The 23,895-nt window shown below is 44.6% G+C and overlaps 1 protein-coding gene across 3 annotated transcripts; it reads right to left on the minus strand.

The window, feature by feature from the left end:
- Nucleotides 1-5,900: 5,900 nt before the first annotated feature.
- Nucleotides 5,901-22,587, minus strand: Ppp1r17 (protein phosphatase 1 regulatory subunit 17). Of its 3 annotated transcripts, XM_041640337.1 has the most exons (6): nt 22,510-22,587; nt 17,143-17,283; nt 13,386-13,538; nt 12,102-12,254; nt 6,927-7,038; nt 5,901-6,825 (listed from the first exon to the last, which is right to left on the minus strand). In XM_041640337.1, exons 2-5 carry the CDS (start codon nt 17,234-17,236, stop codon nt 6,959-6,961), a joined length of 480 nt encoding a protein of 159 aa, XP_041496271.1. In that variant the 5' UTR covers nt 17,237-17,283; nt 22,510-22,587; the 3' UTR covers nt 5,901-6,825; nt 6,927-6,958. The 3 variants fall into 3 exon arrangements, with proteins under 3 accessions (XP_041496271.1, XP_041496269.1, XP_041496270.1); XM_041640335.1 differs by having other exon boundaries at nt 5,901-7,038; XM_041640336.1 differs by having other exon boundaries at nt 5,901-7,038; nt 17,143-17,237; nt 22,510-22,528.
- Nucleotides 22,588-23,895: the final 1,308 nt, after the last annotated feature.

The raw sequence follows: 23,895 nt of genomic DNA on the forward strand, positions 1-23,895 counted from the left end.
TCATTGGAAACTTGGCTTAAAACACTCCTAAGTCTTTTGGACTAAGTACTCTGAACACAAGTTACTTCTCTTTCGCGTTGCATCGTAGTCATTTTGGTCATAGTTCTACACAGGCAACCAAAACATAGCATTGGTATCAGAGAGTGGAGCTGTTGCTGTGGTTAAACCTGACCATGTGGTTCATCAACCATTTGTAAGTGGTTTATTGAAGAATGTAGAGCATTTGGAGGCATAAGAGAAAAAGCCTAGAGTGCTGCAAACAGAGCGTCTTGATGGGGAATTTTGGTGGAATCTTGGAAGAGCAGAATGCAAGTAGAGATACAGACAGAGAAGGCCAGGCTCAGGAGGATTCAGATAGGAATGAGAACTCGGTTGGGAATTGTGCTAGAGACCATAGTATTGCAATATAGCTCAGAACTTGTTTCCATTTTGTTCTTGCCCTGATATTTTGTGTGAGGCTGAATTTAGACTTAATGGAGTAATTAATGCGATGGAGAAAACATCACAACAACCAGAGTTCAGGCTGTGGTGTGGTTATTGCTGGCTATTTTTAGCAACGTGTATAGTGATATTTTGGCTCAAACAGCAGAGCAGATAAACTTGAAAAACTTGTAGTTTGGTCAGAAAATTCTGTACACAAATGCAGCTAAAGAAGGGGATGTTTCTGAAGAGGTTATCCCTATTAAAAAGAAACCAAATCCTTTAGCTTAGGACAATGGGAAGGATGACTCCAAGGAATCATATGAACTGGCCAAACTCTACCCACTAAGGGCTCCAGAGCATGAAAATGTAAACCCATTTTCCTGGTACTTTTGAGATGAGACGGGGTTCAGGAAGCAGACCAGCTTGCTCTGAGTGATATTTACCTTCCAATCCACCATGATGGTCTAGTCTGTAGCAGGAGTTCGTAACCTTGAGATCCTGCAGTTATTCAGACAGAAGCAAAGCCTCGAGCTGCCAGGCCTAGTTATTTACTCCCCTAATGACATTCTGAAGTGTCTCCCTCACCCTCCATCTTTGCCCCCAGTACAGGAGCAAGTGTTGTAAAGGCAGATAGTCTCTCTACTCTTGGTCCTTTCCCAACAGTGTGTGTGAAGTTGGGACTGGGGTGATGGTGGTGGTAATGAACAATCCCAAAATGCAATAAGAACTGTGAAGTAAAGAGTGTGCTATTTGGTGGACCTTGATCTGGTCAAAAGAAAAGGGAGAGGGGGGTTTGTTGAACTCGGGAGAACATCCAGGACTTTACTTGGGTAGTGTGATGCTGGAATGCAGGATTCAGAGGAAGGGAGAGAGAGATAGAGATAGATAGATAGATAGATAGATAGATAGATAGATAGATAGATAGATCCTAGCAGTGGTCAAGTCACTGGTGCCCACAGCTGAATGGAGGGTGCGTTCAGCTTGAGATCCCTTCCCTTATTCTAACAAGAGAAGGCAGTTAGAGGGTCTAATGTGATCAGATTTGCACATGGGAAGGGTCTCTCTGGTGTCATAATAAAGGATGGGTGCTTCAGAGCTGGGATAGAGTCAGGAGACAGAAGAGGTGTTGTCATATCCTAAAATCCGGTAGCCAGTAGCAATGATTCTATTTGACCTCTTAGGAGTTCTGATTCCTTTATTTGTATGCATTCAAAATTCAGGATATAGAGGGTGTATTAGCTACTTTCCTCATTGTTGTGATGAATTGATGGAGGAAGGTCATTGGCTAATAAAGGAACTGCCTTGGCCCATTTTATTGGTTAGAGGATAGGTGGGAGGAGTAAACAGAACAGAACGCTGGGAGGAAGAGGAAGTGAGCTCAGTCTCGACAGCTCTCCTCTCTGGAGCAGATGCCTGAGAGAGACGCCATGCGCCCAGCTCCCAGGCAGATGCACGCAATCTGACCCAGGATGGACATAGGCTAGAATCTTCCCGGTAAGACCGGTGCTATAGTTTATTAGAAATGGGTTGATTGGGATATCAGAATTAGCCAGTAAGGGCTAGAGCTAAAGGGCCAAGCAGTGATTAAAAGAATACAGTGTCCGTGTAATTATTTCGGGGCATAAGCTAGCCGAGCAGGCGGCTGGGGTGCCAGGGATGCAGCCCCGCCGCTCCTATTACTACAATGAATTACTCCCCCATCCCAAAATATCTAAGAGGGGAAAGATTAATTTAGAATCACATATTCAGAGAGTTTAATCCACAGTGTATTGATTGGTTCTGGGCCCATGGTGAACCCATCACCGTGGCTATGGAAACAGGTGGAGGAGGAGGTCGTTTACCTCATGAAAGACAGGACCCAGAGAAAAAGGCAAACAAGAAGATGCCAGACCAAGAAACAATCCCCAATGGCATGACCGATATTGACATTCTTCCTCCAGGCAATGCTTCATCTTTTAAAGTTTCCATAACCCTCCAAAACCTAGCATTCACAAAGAGGACATTTTAGATCCAACTACAACAGAGGGTGACTGTTAAAAGCTGTTCACATAATTGACTTCTTTCTGGAAAGATACCTTAGCCTCCATTGCTTCCTTGGCCCTACTTCAAAGAAGAGTCTTAGAATCCACACAATATGAACACACGGACAGTACTGGACTAGTCAGAGACCTGGACTCTCACCGGGGCTGTCATGACTCTCCGTTCCCTGGGTCTTATTCGGTGTCTTACAAATTGATCTTAAGAATTAAATGAGGCACATAGAAAAAGGAGCAGACAAGGACTCAGAGAACACGGTTTCTCTGAGAATACAATGCGTGCAATTCAACTAGCAAGAAGTGAAGCGTATATTGTTTCTCTGTCTGACATATAATTATAAGGACAGGAGGAGTTACAGTTAAGTTTAGTTTTTGTTTGTTTAGACAGCTCACAGGCAGACCTTCAACATTAAGAGGAATAGGCACATTAGGGTGAACAAATTTGTCCTTCATTTCTTGTTGCCTTTTATTTCCTGTTTGTTTTTTTTCTTGTCACTCCCTTTGAGAACTCTCTCACACCTCGCTGGAAGGACCCAATACTTTAGGTTCCAAACATCAGAGATTGGGGAAACCGCTAAAATTCAAGGATTTCTGGTCAGAAAAGATCCAGGTTCTGGGCAAAGTTCTCTCTGCCACCAGCTGCAGGGTGAGACAGTGGATGGAAAGATGGCCATTGGGCCTCTAGCTAAGAGTGTTTCTAAAGGGCTGGTAACTGATTCAGTGGATAAAAGTACTTGTGGCCAAACTTTACAACCTGAGTGTAATACCGGGAACCCACATGGTGGAAGAAGAGAGTGAACTCCTCCCTCCTGTAAGTCCTCTGACTTACATATTCTTCAAACACACACACACACACACACACACACACACACACACACACACACACTGTAATAAAAGTAATTTTAAAAGAATATTTCTGCATCGAAACTTTGGAGTTGAAAGCCATGTGTTGTTCACATGGAACCTATCCTACAATGATGACTGTGCTGACCGACACAGTACCCCTGGGCACTAAAAAAGAGTATCCCTGGGACAGCAAAGTCCGAGGGCAAAGAAATCCTTTTCTGGCTTGGTCGCAGTTGTAAGTTGTGATAACAACTACTGATACTCAGCCTGGAATTTGAAACTGGGTTTTAACATGTATTCAGGGGTATGGAATAGTATTTTGTTGTTTTTGCCCAATTGCCTCCCCTCTATTCCCATACATTCTATGCTTAGGATTCCACTTAGAGCATCCTGGGATTTTTCTTGTCTTAGAAAACACTCATTCTTTTCTTCTAGAGGAAGGTAAGTTGGCATCTTGGAAATTCCAAGGCCAAGTTTGTTTCCAACAACATGTAAGTTCTCTGAATGCTATTTAAGTCTGTCTTTATTGGAAGAAAGACCCCGATCAGTGCTTTTGAAAGAGACCTAACTCTCATTTGTGATGTGTCCTTATCTCAATGACCTTGGGTCCTTAGAAGATGCCTTCAAAGAGAAGACCTGTGCTCAGTTCAAAATCATGTTCAGAATACCCAAAGATGATAGATTGAAGGAGATCCCAGGGATCTAGGAGCCCAAAATCTCTCATGAATATGACTTTCACACTCATGTCTTACAGTGGCATGGAAGATTCACTCACAGGCAATGACAAAGTTCCCACTAACCCCATCGGGTGACCAGCCTGTTAGTGGGCAAAAATAACTACTTTGTGAACTTATTTTCGCAACCACAGGCTAATGCAGTCTCTTCCTCTTTAAAGAAGGCAACTTGGGTACCACAGGCTGGGGAAAGAAAACTGACCCCATTGCAATGAAAAGAAAACCCTGTTCTCATTCTTTACAATCCTGTCTCACCCTACAGCACCGGTCCTGATTCTCCCAGTAATAATTCGGCATTAGCAGCTGGCTGTGTGACCCCAGCCAATAACTACTAACAGCTATCTGGACAGTGCTTTTAAGAGAGAGCTAATTCTTACACGTGGTGTGTCTTCCTCTCCGTGAGCTCGGGTTGAGTGACAATGCCTTCAGAAAGAACGAATGGCCAGTGGCTTCTTCAATTTGAACCTGCTTTCTGGATGGCGCTTAAAACCCATTGCTATCAGCCCCATCATTTGCATGTAGGGAATGTACAGTATTTAGAGAACTATCCACAAGCCTCTCCCTGACCTGCTATCCCAAAAGGGGATAAGGGGCTTGAGGGAGGTATGACTTCCTCCCCCAGCATCCAGCTTTGGCTGCACTTTTTCTGGCTTTGCTGCTTCTCAGAGAGCCTGGGACTCTGTCTCAAGGGCCAGTTCCCCCTGAAGAGAAGACAGGCAGTGCCGTGATGGCTGCACATGTGGCAGGGCTCTCCCTGCTTGAGATCCTTCAGATATACAGAATCAGTTCTTCAATCCTGCTCCCAGCTCAACACTAAGGCAACTGGGATTTGTCCACGGAAAGGCTCTGTCCCTGCTCAAATCCTCCCAACCTACAGTGGGTGGGCATTTTAGCTTACAAAACCCCTGCACTACAGCCCAATTCTCAAATTACAAAGAGAGTAACATAAGGACCATCATCCGTATTTTCATACTCAGAGCTCCAGGGATTTGCTTAGTGTCATCCAGCTGGGACTGGAATCCAAGGCCCGTGCTTTTAGAACAGGCAGTTTCTTCCCACTAGATATAATGGGTGCTTTCCCAAGCTTCTAGGAGTCATGAAGTACACGCTGCAGGCACTACTGCAGGTGTATTCCACGTTCAAACAGAAAATCTAATAAGATAAGAGTGCATCTGTGTTTTCTCAGTCAGAAACCTGCAAATCATTCTGTTGTTGGTGCACCAGTGCTGCTCTTCACGTGCCTGGAATTGCTTTGGACTGCTTTAACACTCTGCAGTGGTCCTTTTCATCCTTGGTGCTTCAATTGGCAATGTGGTCACAGTTTTATGCTCCTTTCCCCAAACTGGGATTGCTTGGATCAAGAAGACAAGAAGTCCCTGTGAATAGGTTGTATGTCATTACTAACTTATTTTGCTAGGGCTCTGAACTCCCAGAAAAAGGTTAAAGTCGTAAAGGTTTAGACCTCACTTATGAAGCCAATAGCTAGGGGTGGGACAGACCTCCGAAAGGGGTGTATGCATGCCTTCTAGCATTGTGTACAGAACTCAGTGGTCATAGGGTTGGCACATTTTAGTTAGAGCCCAGCCTGCCTAGACTGTCAACTCTCCAAACATTTTCTCAAGAGAAAATAAAATCTAGAATTCCATATAGATATGCTGGATTTGATTCTTAAATATTAACAGCTAATTCAAGAACTTCAAAAAATCGTTATGGACCAAACAAAAACACAAGCTAAGCAAATCCAAACTATGTAAGGTTTGTGACTGTTCATCCCTCAACCACTGTTATTTATAATTCTAAACAAGCGGAGTATTAGGAGAGATGTTCCAGGACACAGAGATGTGTGCAGAAGCATCTTTATTTCTAAAATGTCTTGCTTCGTTTACATCTTTGTAAGGGGAACAGAAAGACAGAAAGAATAACAGCTAGAACTCAAGTATATACAGAACTGTCCCATGCTCCTCTTGGGTCTGAGCACTGGATCATCTGCTTTTCTTACATCTAATACTCTTCACTTTCCCTTGCTGGCTGTCTGGTAAATGAACTCTGTATGCAAAGCTCCCTGCAGGCATGCAGAGATTGCCTGCTGCAGGGAGCTCAATGCACACCCGTGTTCACCGCCTGCTATACAAGAAAGTGTACTGGAGCCTCAATAAGTGAGATGCTGAAAATATCAGAACAAACTTCAACTGGCTTTAATTTTTTAAAATAAATTCTTTTCAATCACTGATATTTATTTATGAGCCATTATTAATAACATAATTCACAGTTGTCCAAACAACAAACATAGTTAAGAGCTCTCATTTTTAACAATAAAATTAAATATAAGACCTTCTACATAGACCAGCACTCTCTGCCTCTGACATCTTCAGCTATTGCATGGTGGACTGGATCCTCCCCCCTTGAATCTTTATGGCGTCTATAATGAGGGTCTTCAGAATGGGACCAGAGTTGGACTCACAATGTAGGAAAGAAGAATGAAAAACCACTTCATCAGAACATTCCATGAGCTAGAGACCAAATGTTCTCACCAATCTAATTGGCTGCAGTGGCCTTTCTGGACTCCCACATGGATGTGGCTGATGCTCACTTGGACTCTGCCCCTCTCAATCAGGAGGAAAGGGTACCTTTTCATCTGTGCTCTTCGCCTGCAGACACTGAACTCTCTTAGTTTGGAAAAGTATACTTCTTACTGAATGGAAATAGTAGAAGTTCAAGAAGTGGGACTGGAAAGCAGCTCAGGAGGAAAGATGAGGAGGTGACTGGCAATCTGACCAGTAGGTCTCCTGGGGAAGAGGCATCTAGATCTCAGAGTCAGACTAGGACAAAATGAGAGCAGAGACAAACCTATTTTTTCCCTCTAGGTCACATAGGGAATGGATCTAACCTATTTCCACGCAATCTCCGGGGAAGATGTCTTTAAATAGCTAGCTTGTCACCGTCCTTTTCGTCATCTTCCATGATCACTCTGGGGCTCTCATCTCCAAGCAGAGTCAAACCTGCAAAACAAAATGTAGACTTGCAATTCAGAATGTCCAATTGATGTCTCAGACAGCCCTGGAGCTCCGAGACCGCTGTAGAGGTGCTCAAGAAGACACTACTCTGGATGCAAGGGGAAACAGAGGCCTAAGCCACTGTTTTGCAGTGCACGGGGATAGAAGACACAGGGATTTATGACCTACAGTTTGGGGCTTTAGTTCAGCCACTCTTTTTAATCTAAACTGGGCAAGGGCGTGTTGTATTGTCTAAATGTTCTGTTCTCATATTCATTACAAAGAAGCATCATATTAATTAATAATATATTTGTAACATGCCTATCAAAAAGTTTCTCTGTGCGTCAGTGAGATGGCTCAGGGAATAAAGGTACTTGCCACCAACCCTGACAGTCCGAGTCTGACCACCAAGTCCCGAGGAATAGGAGAGACCTACTTCCTCTAAGTTGCCCTCTGACCTCCACGGGTCCAGTGGAGAACTTGTGCTGCCTGCCACCCCCAACCCATAAATACATATTACAAAAAATTTAAAACCACATCTATGATCAGCTATGTTGACCCTTTGCGGTTTTCCATTATATATTTTCCATCATTTGCTAGTTTATATCTCCTTTTAAAGGAGTAGTAAGCCTTATGAAGTCAAACCTAAAAGCACCAGAAAAAGTGTTGATCTCTGAATGCCTGCTTCCAGCATCAGTCCTTGGATGACAGAGTCCACATGCATCAGAGCAAGGGGAAGAAATTAGAGGACAGTGCGTTTCCACACATGGTATGGCCATACCTTCAGCAATTCTTTATTTGGAAATAGAATTAAAATATTAGATGAATTGTCACGTAGACAAAATATAAAGTTAAGTTGTTCTTCCAAAGATTCCCTGGCCTGTGAAATTCAGAAGATTTAATTTATTTTTTTCTTATTTTTCTTTCTTTCTCTTTTTCTTTTTGGAGTATAATTTTTCAGGACTGATGATTTCAGAAAAGGCCAACAAAGAAGACTTGGGTGTTCCTCCCCATTCGGTGGCAGTTAGGGCCATTTTAAGAGATGACAAATGAACCCGGGCCAAGACCAGTAGTTTGGTAATTTCTGTCATTTTCCTCTAGTCCCCAGCCACGTTTCCCAACCACAGCCCTGCACAGCCTGCTTTCGTCCTTCCAGTCTACGCAGCGCTTCCCAGTGATCTGACTTTGGGGAGAGGAGCTGGGCTCTGCGTGGGGCCTTTCCACAGCATTGGCTCCCATTCAACAGCAACAAATTGATGAGACCTCTGTGCGGTTCTTAATGACTATTCACTTGATTTAACTTTTTGTTTATATTTTTAACCAGTTAGCTAGTATTTATTGGAGGAGAAAAACAATTTTAAGTTTGATTAAAGCTAAAGCATTTGCATAAATCACTTAAAAATTTTCTCTCATAACAGTGACATACAGTAAAATGTTTTATTTAGAATTAAAGCTAGTATGGCAGGAGCATGTAGAATTAGCTATGCTGATGGACTTGGGGTAATTTAAAATTTGCAAAAATACATTTAAATTCCTATGTTCAGCAGCTTTCTACTTACTTTGGATACCCTTGAAATGTAGGTATAGAAGACCTGGGCCAGAAGGTGGGAAGAAGGACCTGGGTCAGCAAGAATAGCAACAACATGCTAAATGGTAAAGGCTGGCCCTCCTGAAGTGGACCAACCTGCCCACAGAGGCACAGAACATAATCGCAAGTGCTAAATGAGCTGCCATTTTTATATCAACACATAAAACATTGGTTGAAATATTTTATAAGGGAAAGATATGGGATGTACTATGTTTGGGCTCTTAACAGGGCTCCCAGTTGCAGGGGAGGTTGGGAGGTGGTGGAGTCATCAGGATGCAAGCCTATTAGAAGGAAGTGAGATCTCTGGGGACATACCCTCAAGGGGCATTGGCACCCCACCCCCATCCCTGTCCTTCTCTTTTCTTTCCAAGCCACTACAAGGTGAAGGGCTTTGTTCCACCATACACCTAACTTTGTGATGTTCTTTCCTGCCTCAGGTTCAAGGGCAAAAAAGCCAAGCAACTGTGGACTAAAGCTTTGAAAATTTGAGTCAGATTAAAACCTCCCTCTCCTAAAGTTGGCTTTCTCAGGCGTTTTATCATCGTGTCAGAAGGATGACTAGTACTGGAGCTCAGCAGAGTCTTGGCTCTCGGGGTGTCCTGTTCAGAGAATCCACACAGGAATGGACATGTGTTACCACTCTTTCTTTGGTCCTTGCTACTTCGAGGGTTTGAGGACAGCCCAGTTTGGGAAATACTGTGTGATGTGTCTTCCTCCTGGTTTCTGTTCTCCTAAGAAGCCAGAGCTGTGTCCCCGAAGGGAGGGAGACACTAAAACCAGAGCTCTTTCCTTGGTCCTCAGGCACCACTGAGGAGCTGACTCAACTCACCCAAGTCTCAGTTTATCCAGTTGGGAAAAATACTTTGCTTTTCCTCTAGGGCTCAATGTTGCAGGAGAGACTTGGGCCTTTGATCCCCTTTTCCTTGTAATTTTTCATGTGTGTGTATACATACATGCTTTGCAATTACATATATGCCTAGAGGCAAGAACTTTATATCGGGCATCTTTTATAATTACTCTCCACTTTATATACTGAACCTGAAACACAACAATTCAGCCAGTTTAGTTAGCCAGCTTGCCTTCGACGCCCCTCATCTCTACTTCCTGAGACCTGGGCATCCAGGCAGGCTTCCATGACCCCACCCAGATGGAAAGCTGGGATCTGGAGATCTAGACTCAGGTCCTACACTTCACCCACTGGCCCATCCCCCAAGTACAGACCCACATTCTTTAATGTTCTAAGAATACCCTATGAACCTCTACTGAAAATCAGTGTACACTGCAGGAATCCTTGAGCAACATCCAACTTCCCAGCAATCCTCCACAGCCGCCACCGAGAACCAGACTTAGACATAGTGAGATCTAGCAAACTTCATTTCCTCTCTTTCTGTATAGAGCAGAATTTAGAGTTTAGAGAACTTGGCTCTTTGTAAGACGTTAGTGGGTTGGGCCAAGGTCTCTAGTCCTGGGTCTTTGTGGGGTGCCCAGCAGGCTGTTTCTGAGCAGGATCCCACCTAGACAGCATCCAAACTTAGTGATCTACATTAAGTATATTCTCCACAGACCTCAAGGTGCCCTGACAAGGAGACACCTGTTCTCATAAACCAAACTCAGGGAATCTTTCCCCAGAATAGACTTGCGCCATCTTCAAAGGAGATTCTACTCTTTTCTTTATACAAATGCCCTGTTTAGATTTCTGACCTCCAACTGTCTGACTGGTGTTCAGTATTTCCTGCTTCATTATCTTCATGTTGTTTGGCTCTTCCTGCCACCAATGTAGACTAAAGTACTTCCTCTCTTAAGCAGTGCTTGGTACCTGTTTCTGACCACTCACAACCAATGCTCCCTGCCATGCAGTTTTCACGATGGATCTCTGGCAACTGTGGGCCACGTTTAAACAAAGCTTGGGCCTGACAGGGGAGCAGTAGGTGGTCCATCCAGGCAGTTGGACTTGTCAGATACTGCTCATTAACCTAAGGGAGTGAGATGGTTTGCACAGGATTTCGAAGGCAGAACGAATCCTTGTCCAGTTTCCGCTTGCCAAGGGTTAATGAGAGATGTCTCGACGGTGTGTTTGCCTGTGAGTTGCTCTCAGTACCCTTATTGGAACCAGCATGAGTCTTTCTGAATACCTGCCAAAGGCTCCATCCTTTTCAGCTTAACAAGCTTTGCAGTTACTGCCAATTCTGTGCACACTCACAGACTCCAGAAATAAAGAACAGTAGCAACTACAGCCAGGAAAGCCAGGACTGGACAGCAAGGTCTGCCCCTGAAGGTGCTTACAGCAGACTGACTCAAAAAATTTCACAAGGTCTGCAGAGCCTTTGTATACACAGCACCTTGGAGACATTACAGTCCTTGATTGGCACTTTTGACTCAGTAGGGAGGCTGTTCTTTGGGCTACAGATAGGATGTAGGTAGCATCCATTCTCATGGGATCATAACTCAGTATTTAGAAAGGAAGGTATCAGCAGGCTTGCACAAAAGTGTAAGATTTTGTATTCAATAGAATTTTCCTTCCTTGTCTCTCTGGTACATTCCCTTCCTAGCTGGACTCCTCACTTCATTCGCCTTGGCAGGTATCAGACGATCTGTTGGTTATGTGATTATGGGCTTTCCTCTGGTGCTGATTCCCAGAAACTAAGTACTACCAGACGAACTCTCAGGAAAAGATTGAAACTAGTGTTAGTCTAGACTACTGAGTATTCTAAACTTCCCACACTATCAATATATGGGAATTATCTAAAAAGGCTACATCTAGTTAGAAATCAGAACAGCTAATTTCCAAAGCTGTGTGAGCTGAGCAAACAAGCAAGAAGGCAAGCAAGAGAGTCAGAATCTAATCGCGACTGCACTAGCTTCATTCCCCCACTCACTCCCCAACGTGTGTGTGTGTGTGTGTGTGTGTGTGTGTGAACTTCCCAGGGACATTACACGTGTGTGTGTGTATGTGTATGTGTGTGTATGTGTGTGTGTACACGCATGTGTGTGTATGCATGTGTGTGTGTGCCTGTGTGATCTGACAGGTATGAAGATGTCTATCTACACTTGGGCATCTTCTCTCTCTCTCTTCCTCCATCTCTGTCTCCTGCCTTGAAAATTTGTCCACAGAGTTGAGGAAATCATCCATCAGTCCTAACATGCCCAATCCACGTATGGTGGGGAAGCAGGAATTTCACCTTTTCTGAAGGTCCCACTGACATTTCTGTTCCCCTGGCTCAGGGAATTTGACCAGAAAAGCTGAAGCAGGAGTTATTTCTGAGTCTCCTCCACCCCCAAGTTGTCCCTGGGGAACTGCCCATGAAGGAAAACCCGGAAGGCAGCAGTAAGTGCACTCCTCCCTGGGGGGCACCTGAGTGCAGAGCAGCTTGCTGGGCCAGGACACAGGCCATGCCCCTCGTACCTCCAGATGGTGAGGCTCTTCCAATCTGCTTCCACCACTCCTGTGAATGTTCTGTAACAGATTTTTTTTTTTATTTACCTGCAACAAAGGGAGGCATGTGCAGGGCGGGTGTGTCTTTTCTCCTTGGCCTCTTCTGTTCCGTGTCGGCGTTGTGAAGAGCTGAGCCTGTTTTGCCCTTTGGAACTCTCTCTGGAACATCGTATCTTTTAATTAAGTGTTCTGGAATCACACCTGCATGGTTAGAGGAGCAGAAAGAGGAACAGGGTCAAGTGGACGGCTTCTAATGCTGAAGGGGTGTGCATCAGTACCTAGCGGGCTGGTACCTGGAGAAAGAACACAATATAGCTTTTCAAAGAAAAAGAAGTTTCCTAAAAGTCAGTGAGAATGGTTTTTATTACTGTGCGTTTTAATGCCTGGTGTTATTTTCACTGAGGAACTTGATATTGCTGCCACTGTCACCAGTCTCAGGAAAGAGAGGCAGAGGAATGCCTCTGACCTGCCACAGCTGATGCAGGGGTGGAAGCAATCTTTCACACCTAGGAGGGGTCATATCTCTGTCCTGCAAAGTTGTGGTTCATGCACATTCATCCCTATCTCTTAATCATCTCTCCACCTTTGCTGGCATTCACCCAGAGGCCTCCTCTGTCGTGTAGGAGAGACTCTGGGTAGTGGTGATTCTCCATCACGTTTCTGCACTAGCTCCTCCTATGAACGATTCCACAATTACTCCTCAGACAGAGCTTTGTGCTTTTGACCTAAGAACTTCCGTTATAATGTTACTGCTGCAAATTTCACCCAGGTAAGTACTGTTTGTTTAGTGTCCCTTAAAACATGTTGTGAGTAGAAAGGATACAGGAAGGAAAAGGCATAAAACTGCTGGAGAGTAAGCCTACCCAAAGACACACTAAAATGGTGCAGTGGAAATGTTAATTGTCACTTTGTTTTTCTGAACCTGGTGCTCATTCCAGCCTCCTCCATGATACGCTGATACCTGGGACTGGGAGGGACCCATCTCACGTGGTCCTCCTTATCCATCCCCCATCCTGATTCCACCCATGTCTACTGGATATAGGTGCTCACTGCAACTTTGGGAGCTTATGGAGACCTTATTCTTTGTGTGTTGATGATGTCACATCTCATGAGCCTGTGGCCTTGAAATTCTAAAACTCAGGAATCTCCTTGTCACCAACCTCTACTGCTACTGGGAGAAAACTTCTTCTTTGTGGTCTTCATATGCTACTCTACAATGTCAGTAGTATCATAGAATTTAACCCACATGTTTAAAGATATGGGGATCTTGGGGATGGGTACACCCTGTTGGCAGGTTCTTGCAGCTGTGCAGAGCGGTATCATGCCCCTTACCTGGTAGGAAAGGTGGGATGTGCAGTGCAGGCGTGTCTTTCCTCCTGGGTTTCTTCTGCTCTGACTCAACATTCAGAGTGGCCTGTGCATTCTTCCCCTTCCTTTGCTTCTTTTTGAGGTCACAGTCCTTAATGAACTGGTCTGAAAGGTCATCTGGTTTCAAAGAGGAAAAGGAGTAACACAAGTAAGTCTTGGGCCACAAATGGGGGGGGGGGGTGTCCCTAACCACATGTGATGTTAGGGACAGTGGCTATTTGGCCTGAAAAAGTAAAGTGTTTATTTTTATCTACTCAATGGAAGAATTGAATAAACGTGCATGTTTTTGTATATAGACTAGAAAATTAGAACTTGGTAAGGTTAAAAAAGTGCTTAACATAAAAATAAATTAAGCTGGGCCGTGGTGACACACACTTTTAATCCCAGCACTCGGGAGGCAGAGGCAGATGGATCTCTGTAAGTTTGAGGCCAACCTGGTCTACAAGAGCTAGTTCCAGGACAGGCTCCAAAGCTACAAAGTAACCCTGTCTCAAAAAACCAAAAACAAAAAAGATGTTTAATGTTTAGTTTTATTTTGTATTTGTGGATGTTTTGTCTGAATATATGTCTGTGCATGCAGTGTCTGCATAGGCCAGAAGGGGGCATCAGGATTCCCTGGAACTGGAGTTACACAGATGGTTGTAAACTGTTATATGTAGCTGGGATCTGTGCACTTAACCACTGAGCCATCTCTCCAGTCCCCTGGTAAAACTTTAAATTAAGAGAAATCAGAAAAGTCATCAAGGCAAGGACAAGCAGAAAAATGTGGTCAGGGCTGCCAGAATAGGCTTGAGCTGAATTTCTGCAGGAAAGTAGGTTCATTGTTCACAATGTCTTTCAGTCAAGAATCGCTTTCCTTAAAGGCCCACAAGCCATGGACAACAGAGGCTCCCTGGATCCTGGAACACTTCACTAGGATGGAGAATGAATCTCTTGCTTGCCTTACCTCTGAGGACTGCCTAGTGCTCTTGAAAAGCCCCACTCAGGCTTCATCATCTATAGGACTTTGTCTGCCCTGTGTCTTTATAATGTTGCCTATGCCTCCTCTTTATAATGTTGTTTCCTGACTGATCTCTTTACTTTCACAGTCCCCTTTGCCAGACCCTTTCCAGCCCAGCTTCTGTGTTATATTATCAGAGGTTCTCAACAGTGATGACTTCAGACAGATCACTAGGCTCTTGGAAGTCTTGTCGTGGCTGCATCTTAAACCAAACATTGTAGTCTGCTCTGCTCGCTTATGTATCTCTCTACCATTGTTCAAGCCCTGATCCACTGCTCTCAAGTGACTCATCTCCTGCAATCTCCTGCTCCAGACAGTCTTCAAGGTTGACTGAGATCTCAACCTTTTCCGAGTTTTGTTCTTAATTGCATCTCTCTCCAACACATGAGCTTGAAATGGAAGTTGTACTAATCTGAGTTCACATGCTTCGTCTTATTTATTGATTCTAAGAACTTGGGACTTAATTTCTAGACGTGTCGATATCATCTCCACGGCTGACGTGAGGATAATGTTAAATCCGTATGCGTGAGTTTTGCGTCGGACACATGTCACCTGTTCAGTACCCCATCTACTGTGCCGTTGCTCAGCCCGAGCTTCCTGCAGATCAGGAGGAAGCACCAGCATTGTCAGTCTTTCTTCGTTAACCCCGGCCCTGACTAGCCTTTCTCATCTTCTGAATATTGGTAACATTTTTTTTCCTCAGGTAATATTTTAAAGAATGATATCGCTATTGTTTTTGCTATGACTTTGTATTTTTAAAATCATTTCAGCAGCCTTAAATACATATTTATTCAATATGTGCTCGAATGAATAAACTCAGATGAACTTATTGTATAGAGTTCTTCTATACAAATGAATGAAGCTACAAAACAAAGAACCCGCACGTTTTCTCTAAGAGCTCCTAACCCTGGCCTGATACAGTCTGGGTATTTCTAGAAATACAAAAGAATATGGGAAATGGTGAAGTTAACACAACCTTTCAGCATGTCCCCGCCCACCTCCTCTGCTCTCTTTCCCCTTTGTTTGCGCTCCTTTCTTTTACTCCCCTCAACCCTAAGTGTTGGGGTTACAGGTGTGTATGGCTATACCCTGCTCCCACTTCCCTTCCCTTCTTTATGAGTTTCCTTGGGGAAATAGTCAGATAGGCTTCTTTAAAATGTTGAAGATGAACTATGTGAACATTTCACTTGATTTTTATGAGTCCAGATGGACCCGGTGCCACTTGTTATTCTATTCAGACAACATTTCTTAACCTCCTAGTATCTGTCAGGCCATTTATTAGATTCTAGGGATAAAATGGTTAGATTGTTACTGCCTTTGACTAGCTTACCATGTACTGGAAAGGTCTTTCCTGGTCCATATGTTTGAGGGAGTTATACTAGAAATATTTAGTAGCCATACACCTTTGTGCTTGAATACAACCATTACTATAAATAAATAGAACAAAGACCAGATGGCATGGTCCCCTTTGGTGACACTGAACAGTAAGCTTTCCCTTTGCCTGGAAGACTTTGATGACGTTACCAACAGTCTCAATCAAATAACACATATCAAGGCTATCCTCTTTGAGGGCCCTGGACTGTGTGACATTCGCGTGCATAAGAAAAGGAGGTATGGGAAGATTTTACTGACTGGGTGCAGCTTCTCCATGCCTACTGTTCAACATTCATTCCATTCCTGAACAAATTATCTCATTTAATCCCCACACTAAGCCTACAGTTATTCTATCCAGTTGGCAGATGCGGCCAAGTTATTGATAAGGATCAAGCTAGGCTCTTGGAGCTATTTCTCAGCTATATAGTCTATATGGTTGACACCCTCATTCTTCAAAGTTGTTACCACACAGTGTCTTCCCCCTTCCCTGTGTTATACACACTATAGGTATTGATTGAATGATGTTTCTCAGGGTGGGTGCTGCCCTGCTGTGAGTTCTCTGGGGGCATAGTTTGCAAATGAATCTGCCAGGGGTGAGCTGCCATCCAAACCCAAGGTGCCTAGTATGAAAAGCAAGACATTTGTTTTAATTTTGCCTTTCATTTCAATTGTGATTTTCCTTATTTTTGGAGGAATTCTGAACATAAAATATCTTGAAGGCAATCGAGGAGAGGGGAGCTGAGACGAGTCATAACCAGACGAGGCATTAACAAAGGCTATGAATATGCAAAAGGCCCATCCATCAAAAGTCTGAGTGTCTCATTTTTAGAAATGGGTAGAGGCAGAAATGTCTCTGGTGTTTTCATTACAAAGGTTATGCAAAAAGTCAGTTCTGGAAAGGAAACAGATTGACAATAAAGCAAAAAGGGCTATTTAAAATTCTGTCTTGATAGGCAAAGAGAGATATTTGAAATATTTTATTGGCGCTGCACATGGGGTTTAAGTGTGCTGGAAAATACTGGAAACAAGCTATATTGCCATATTCCATTTATTGCCTCAAAAACGCTCTGCCCGGGATTGTCACATCCAAAACACAGGACAATGCTTCTCTGCCTCTCACTGTCTCTCTCTAATGAGAATGAACTTTCCCCCAGTACTTCAGCTAATATTTACACTGCGGACCCCACAGACACGTGGCTATTTGCCTGTCCATCTGGTGTAGGCTGCCACCAGAAGGCACAGGCGATCAGGTTTCAGGGGGGCCCTTCTCTCTGACTTGCCTGAAGGCAGGATGGCCAAGAACCCTTTCCTGGCTTATAGGACAGGTATTCCCAAAGGAGCGTTTACCTGAGAGGCTGCAGTGAGGATCGAACTTGTCCAGTATGTCTTCTGAAAGCTCCAGAGGTGAAACTGGCTCAGTGGACACCATCTCAGTGGACATCCTCAGTGGGGCGGGGGAGGGAGAGAGAGAGAGAGTCCTTTCCAGCACTGGTGAAATTAAAGGCCGTCATAAGCACGTAAGTACGCCTTCTGTTCATTCATTCACTCATTCATTCAATAAACAGATTAAATGCTGAGTGATTATTATTGTAGGAGCCAGCTCAATCCTATTTTTTCAAGTCCGCTTCTTAGAGTTAATTGCTAAATTTGAAATGTAAACCAAAATCAAATGAAACACACACACACCTAGACACACACAAAGTCTCTCTCCCTATGAGAACACACACACACACCTAGACACACACAAAGTCTCTCTCCCTATGAGAACACTTGCTCTATATCAAATGTTCATTGTTTGTCTACTTAAGGGTTGCAGAATCGAATCAAGTTCAAATTAGAAATGAGTTGGGCTAAAGAGTTAAAGAAAACATCAGCCACACACCGTGTGTATTTTATGTGCGGAGTTCTGTAGGCTATGATTGTATTCATATAACAGATGAGGAATGGGAGCACACCAGTTCACAATTAATTTAGCCATCACATGTCTTAGTTAAGCTTAGATCAAAATCTAGTTCCTGTAAATTTTAGGCACTTTAGCCTCTTAAAAATATGGCAAATCCTCTGAACCCAGGGTAGAAAAAGGCTCTTGGGTCCTCACCACTGTAACTTATAAAATAACTCATCTGTTTCCTCATGCAGTCTATCAGGACAGTAGGAACCCAGAGAGGGAAAGCCTGTTCTCTGTGAATATTTCTATTTGATTCCTAGGGATTCCTGACATTAAAGCCGGTCTCTTCCTGTCCCCAGATTCCTGCCTTTCCTGGAACACAAACCCATGGACTTTCCCTGGGACCAGTTACAGGCTCCTTCAGGAGGAGTGAAATTCTGCATTGATAACGTGTCAAGTCTGGACGAGAAATGCATTAGCTGAGGTTTCAAGAACGTCTTCATTAGGGCCTGTTTCTTGTGTTGCCGTCGGATAATTTATTGGTGGTGTTCAGAATAACAAGGGTAGAGTCAGGGGGAGAAATGAGCACTGTTAAAAGGAGTGAGCTGATCTTCTCGTGAGAGTCCAGAGCCTGTAACGCGCAGAAGAACCACAGATCATTCACAATGACAGTTGGAGCCCAGGCTGAATTAACTCCTTCGCCTTTGAAGACTAAGCTGCTGTTCCCTGGGAAGGCTGAGGGATCCTCCCCCACGAGCTGAGGTCACTGCCGAGCAGATGGGCCATTAGCTGATCACTTGAGGCCGGCTTTTAGTGTCACTCCTAGCAGACTGTGTGAGTGACTTCAGCAGAAATCAATTCAGACCATTGTTCTTAGTGTCTGGGCAGAGACTGCCAACTCCCTGGACCCACAAGGAAGTGTGTTGTAACTTTCCCTAGGCTGTCCCTTTGTGCCGGCATTTTTAGAAGGGAATTGTTACCCAGGAAGAGTGGGCTCTATGCTGAGGGCTCCAGGAAATGTGACAGACTCGACGACGTGGTTATGTTTAATGAAACCTCTTCTTTCTGAATTGTCACAGGTGTGCCGATAATCACCCCTCGGTGATCTGCTGAGCGGAGCCATCCTCAGAACAAACTTGAGTTGAGAGAGTTTAGACTGACCGACCATTACTCACGCGCTCTCAAGCAGAATCACTGCAGAGACTCAGGCCCTTACCATACACACTTGTCAGACATGTCCGCGATACTCTCCGTCTCCTCTCCAACTGAAACAAATTGCTCCTTGTACTGGGTATTCATTTCCTTTGAGTCCAGCAGTTGGTGATTTACTTTGAACCTATGCTTTTAAATCCTGCAGACTTGAAGTAATAATACCCTTCCCGTAGGGGTCCTGGGAAGGTGGGTTGGATTGTCTAGTCTTCAACACATAGGGCATTTTCTATAGATAGCGACTCTTCAACACATAGAGAGTATTTTCTATACATAGCGACCATTGTCTATGACAGTTGATGGGAACCAGCTGCATAACTGAAAACACCCAAAGAAACAATAGAAACTTTCACTTTCATGTAGGTGTTGAGCTGGGGAGAACCTACCGCCATCTGAGATAGTGGTCCATTGGGAGTGGACCACTAAAGGAAGGGTCTACCCATGGCTGGACAGGCTGGGGCAGCCAATAGTTCCTCAGAAATCCGACAAGGGCTCCTTTCAAAGACAACTCACATTTCTTTGTCTAGAGAGGAAGCAATTCTAGTTTAAACTGGTGTGACTGAAATCCAGCTGGGGTGGACTACTGTTTGCTAGATAGGAGGGGTTGGGGGACCATTTTCAGGTCTGGGGTTTGATGTTACAACAATATCAGAGGTAGTTGGCAGAGGAATATAAGACATTTTAATCTTGGATGATGTCATTAAAACTGTCCTGTCAGGAAATTCAAAGGAACTGAAAAATTTCTAAGAAGGATGGGGAAATATCTGATTCGGGGTTGTCTCACTGTTGGAGGTCACTTATTGCAGCCTGTTGAGTGTTGGATGAGATAAACCCAGCTCCCTCCCTGCTCTCCACTCCCATTCTCAGAGGAAAAGAAGCTACCTGCTGTGATAAGATGCAGGTGTGTCTCATGTCTGCTCCCCACACTGCCCAAGCATTCCCCCCACCTTCAGCTTCATCCCTGTCCCAAATAGGTTGTCACGGAGGACTCTGCACTTGTCATGATGCACAGGGAAGGTATCATTGGCTCCCTTTCCTGCTCTCTGTAATTTTGGGGGTTTCTGGGGAACCAGTTATTTTTCTTCAAATCTAAATAATTGGTCCTCTGGGTCCTTAAACTCCAACCCCAATGCTAAGGCCTTCAGAGGCACTTTTTCAAAGCGACTTTACACTAGGGTGTTCCATTTTCAGTCAAGTGATTTGAGACTCCTGTGCCATTTCTTGTCTCATGCTGCCTCAGCAGGGCCTCTGAATTCTCAGGTTCACTCAGTGCTGAGTGGCAGGATAGGCCCTTCCACCCTCACCTGAGGCCAAATGTTCTATGGAAACCAGGGCATTTTCATTACATAAGGTTCCCAGAAGGGCCTTGGGGAGCCCCAGCAATCTCGTGCATTTTTTCTACAGCCAAATGCAAGGATCCGCATTAAAGGGTGCAAGGACAGACTCCACAGAGATGCATATCCGTTTAGGTCAAGTTCTGCGGCTAAATGAGTCTGTGGGGAACTATGTAACAGCAGCGCCATCCTTTGTCCTTCCTGATTTTCAATTTTCAGATGTCTCAGAGAATAAAAGACTGATTATCTGATGTGTGTTGTTGTTGGTTATTGGAAAGAACGTGGGTGGCCCATGGGAAATGTGTGCTAGACCAAAAGACGTAACTTCTGTTTCTTGGGGAGATTTCCAGGAGATCATGCCCTAAAATCTTTCATCGTTCTTCTCTTTTCCTAAGGAACCTAGTGTTTCTTTTTATTGGGATACCTGCAAACACAAATCCCACTGGTAGAGAAGACCCATAAACAGTCCTCACACTACACAGCCGGTGCTGATGACACCAGTCTCTCAATCTTTTGAGACTAGAATCAGAGGGCCGAGGAGCTAGGCACTGGGGAGCAAATCTCCTTATGTTGCAGAAGATCCAGAGGACCAGTGTGTGCCAGGATAGCTCTAAAAACTCAGATGCACACTCTACTGTGGCTAGAGATCTCTCAATCTTTTGAGACTAGAATCAGAGGGCCGAGGAGCTAGGCACTGGGGAGCAAATCTCCTTATGTTGCAGAAGATCCAGAGGACCAGTGTGTGCCAGGATAGCTCTGAAAACTCAGATACACACTCTACTGTGGCTAGAGATCTCTCAATCTTTTGAGACTAGAATCAGAGGGCCGAGGAGCTAGGCACTGGGGAGCAAATCTCCTTATGTTGCAGAAGATCCAGAGGACCAGTGTGTGCCAGGATAGCTCTGAAAGCTCAGATGCACACTTTACTGTGGCTAGAGATCTCTCAATCTTTTGAGACTAGAATCAGAGGGCCGAGGAGCTAGGCACTGGGGAGCATAACTCGTTACGTTGCGGAAGATCCGGAGGACCAGTGTGTGCCAGGAGAGCTCTGAAAACTCAGATGCACACTTTACTGCCAGTCTTCACTACCCCAGGCTACTTTCAAGGGGACAGTTGTGTTGCCTCTGCAGCTCAGCTTGAAGTCACAAGCTGACCCGGGGTATTTTGTTCCTTAAGAGTGTAAGGATGTCTGTTATAATCCACAGGCAGAAAATGTCCAGAGGTGACACACTGTGAGGCAGGCAGCTCTAAGCAGAAACCAAGTCTTGGTTATTTTCTCTACTCTCTAGCTGGGCTGCGAGGTATTATTATGCTAAGTTAGCCTTCACACCTGTGCACTTGTTCCTAGTCAAGAGGCCAAAAAGTGGTAGATTTTACATCTGAAACGGGGCATGCCAAATGCTGTTTGCTAGGGCTGCTGAGAGTGCCAGGGCCCAGCCAGAAGCCTGGCACACACTGATCCTTCTGTGAGTAGATGCCTTCTTTGCTCACTTAGTCCCTGGGATTATAATACCTATATATAAATTACTCAAAATTGTCTTATCAATCTCACCCTAGTTCCGGCCTTTCTAAAGCTGCTAATGCACACCCAAAGTCATAAACCAAAGGCAGAACACCCCTTTCTTTCCAGGCCTCAGGATCAACACAAGCAAGTCTCAGAGGTAGGTGGGTACTCCCTTATTATATTATATTATATTAGCCATATAATATTCTAGAGGACATCCCCGAACAATTAGGTTTAGCTTGACTTGATGTAATAAAAGCTTCGGAAACATTATATCCACAGTCCAGCGTAAATCTGGTTAGCCTTCCCTCTGACCTTGCACAGTTCTTATCTTTGTCAACCTCTTCTATCTAAGGTCTGAGCTCCTGCCCCAGACCACATATGCAAAGAGAATGCCTTCATGTGGAAGACCTAAGCCCGCACGCAGTCTTTCTTCCTCAAGGAGACTGTGCCGTAAAGTAGGATGTGAGGAGGAACCGAGACAAGCACCCTTTGCCCTAATGGGCAAGGCCACGCCATGCTCAGCTCCAAACTTCACAGAAGGTCCCTTTCTGGAGGATGCAGACTGTCAGAGAACTCAGTACCCTCGCAGTCCCCCCCCCCCAAAAAAAAACAAAACCAGTAATGACAATTGTGACTTTGTCTGGCCCACGGAGCCCCTGCTTAGCCTAAACACTCTGCTTTGTCCCAGCAAGCCCAAGGAAGCAGTAAGATACTGGAAGCTTGCTTTTTTTTTTTTTATCACAGAAGTTTCTGGGGTAAAAATTTGAAGCACTTACCAATCAGTGCAGGTGCTTAGCGGAGAAGGCAGAGGCTAGAGTCCTGTGCTTCTCACCGGCTGGGCTCTTACTTCTCACTGGCTGCGGCTGCCCTGCTCCAGCTCCTCTTATCTAGGGACCAGCTGCTGTGGTTGCCATGGGGATGTTCTGTTTCTCAGGCACTGGGGCCAGGGGGATGGAGAGGGAATGATAACTAACTTGGTCACTCCTGCTCTCTGCAGCAACGATTGCATGTTATAAACAACAGCACACGGAGGGAGTCTATGCTGAGTTCTTAAGAATCTACACAAGCCTGGGAATCCTCCTAACAATTCGGCAGTAGGTTTAAAATCCTTCCTTCAGGGGTGGGATTGCCTGGCATTGCAAAAGTGGAAACTGAGGCACAGAGTTTAGCAGCTTGCCATTGAGGGGCAAATGGGTGTCCGTTGAGTCCAGAGCACAGGGTCACAATGAGGAAAGGGCTAATGGTGGTGTCACTCACTAACATTTACAGATGGTTAACACTTGCAAATCCCGCTAGCCCTACAGCCTTAGTAATCCTCATCCTAACAGCAGAGTGAAACAGAGAGGTCAGACCATCACCACGAGTTTATCAAAGCTTTACAGATCTGCTCAGGCCAAACAGCAAGGGGAGGGTTCAAATCCAGCAATGGAAGCTAAGTCCCTGTTCTTGGTCACTCTATCCTACTACTTACCAAAGAACATTTCAAAAAGCTCAAAGCAAAAGAGAGAAGTCTCTGACCATACAAGAAGCCAAACGAAACGAAACAACAACAACAACAAAACCTTGCATTCTTTTAAAGGAATCAAACAAGATGTTCCAAAGTCAAAAAAAACACATGTAGACCCAAGTAAGACAAGCTTGTAGACAAGCTTGGGCCCAAGTAAGCCGGTAAGACACGCTGGCCTGTGGAGAGTACAGCTCTATATTCTGGGTCAGCTCAAATACTAGGTCAGTATTTCTTTAAAAAAACAAACAAAAAAACAAACAAACAAAAAAACAAAAAGAAACGTTCCTGTGAAAAGATGGAAGTCTTTAACCCCAGCACTCAGCTGCAGAGGCAGATGGCTTTCTCTGAGTTCAAGGCCAGGCTGGACTCACTTGAGAGTGAGTTCCAGGACAGACAGCTAGGGCTACACAGTGAAAACCTGTCTTCAAAACCAAATAAAACAAGCAAGCAAGCAAACAAACAAACAAAACAAAAAAGAGGCTTCCAAAGGATCACTTGGGAAGGAAGGTCCTCAGTCCTCACCGGGAGGGACAGTGACTGGAAATAGTCCCCCTGCTTCCAGCTGCCTGACGCCTCACCAACAGCCTTGGTGGCTGCCCTATTAGCAGAATCTTCATTCCAGACCTAACCGGAAAGGATTACTTTCTTCCAAAAT

Source organism: Microtus oregoni, unplaced genomic scaffold, assembly GCF_018167655.1.
Source record: "Microtus oregoni isolate MIOR12 unplaced genomic scaffold, Mior012 000062F_ref0000492, whole genome shotgun sequence".
Taxonomy (NCBI): domain Eukaryota; kingdom Metazoa; phylum Chordata; class Mammalia; order Rodentia; family Cricetidae; genus Microtus; species Microtus oregoni.

Bases quoted from the DNA above. Each gene is read 5' to 3' on its own strand.
- Ppp1r17 (XM_041640337.1), bottom strand. From the start codon at position 17,236: ATGTCCACTGAGATGGTGTCCACTGAGCCAGTTTCACCTCTGGAGCTT. The intron at 13,539-17,142 runs GTAAACGCTCCT...CTTTGAAACCAG, and splicing joins TCCTCACTGCAGCCTCTCAG to ATGACCTTTCAGACCAGTTC. The intron at 7,039-12,101 runs GTAAATAAAAAA...TTTGTTTTGCAG, and splicing joins CATGCCTCCCTTTGTTGCAG to GTTTGACTCTGCTTGGAGAT.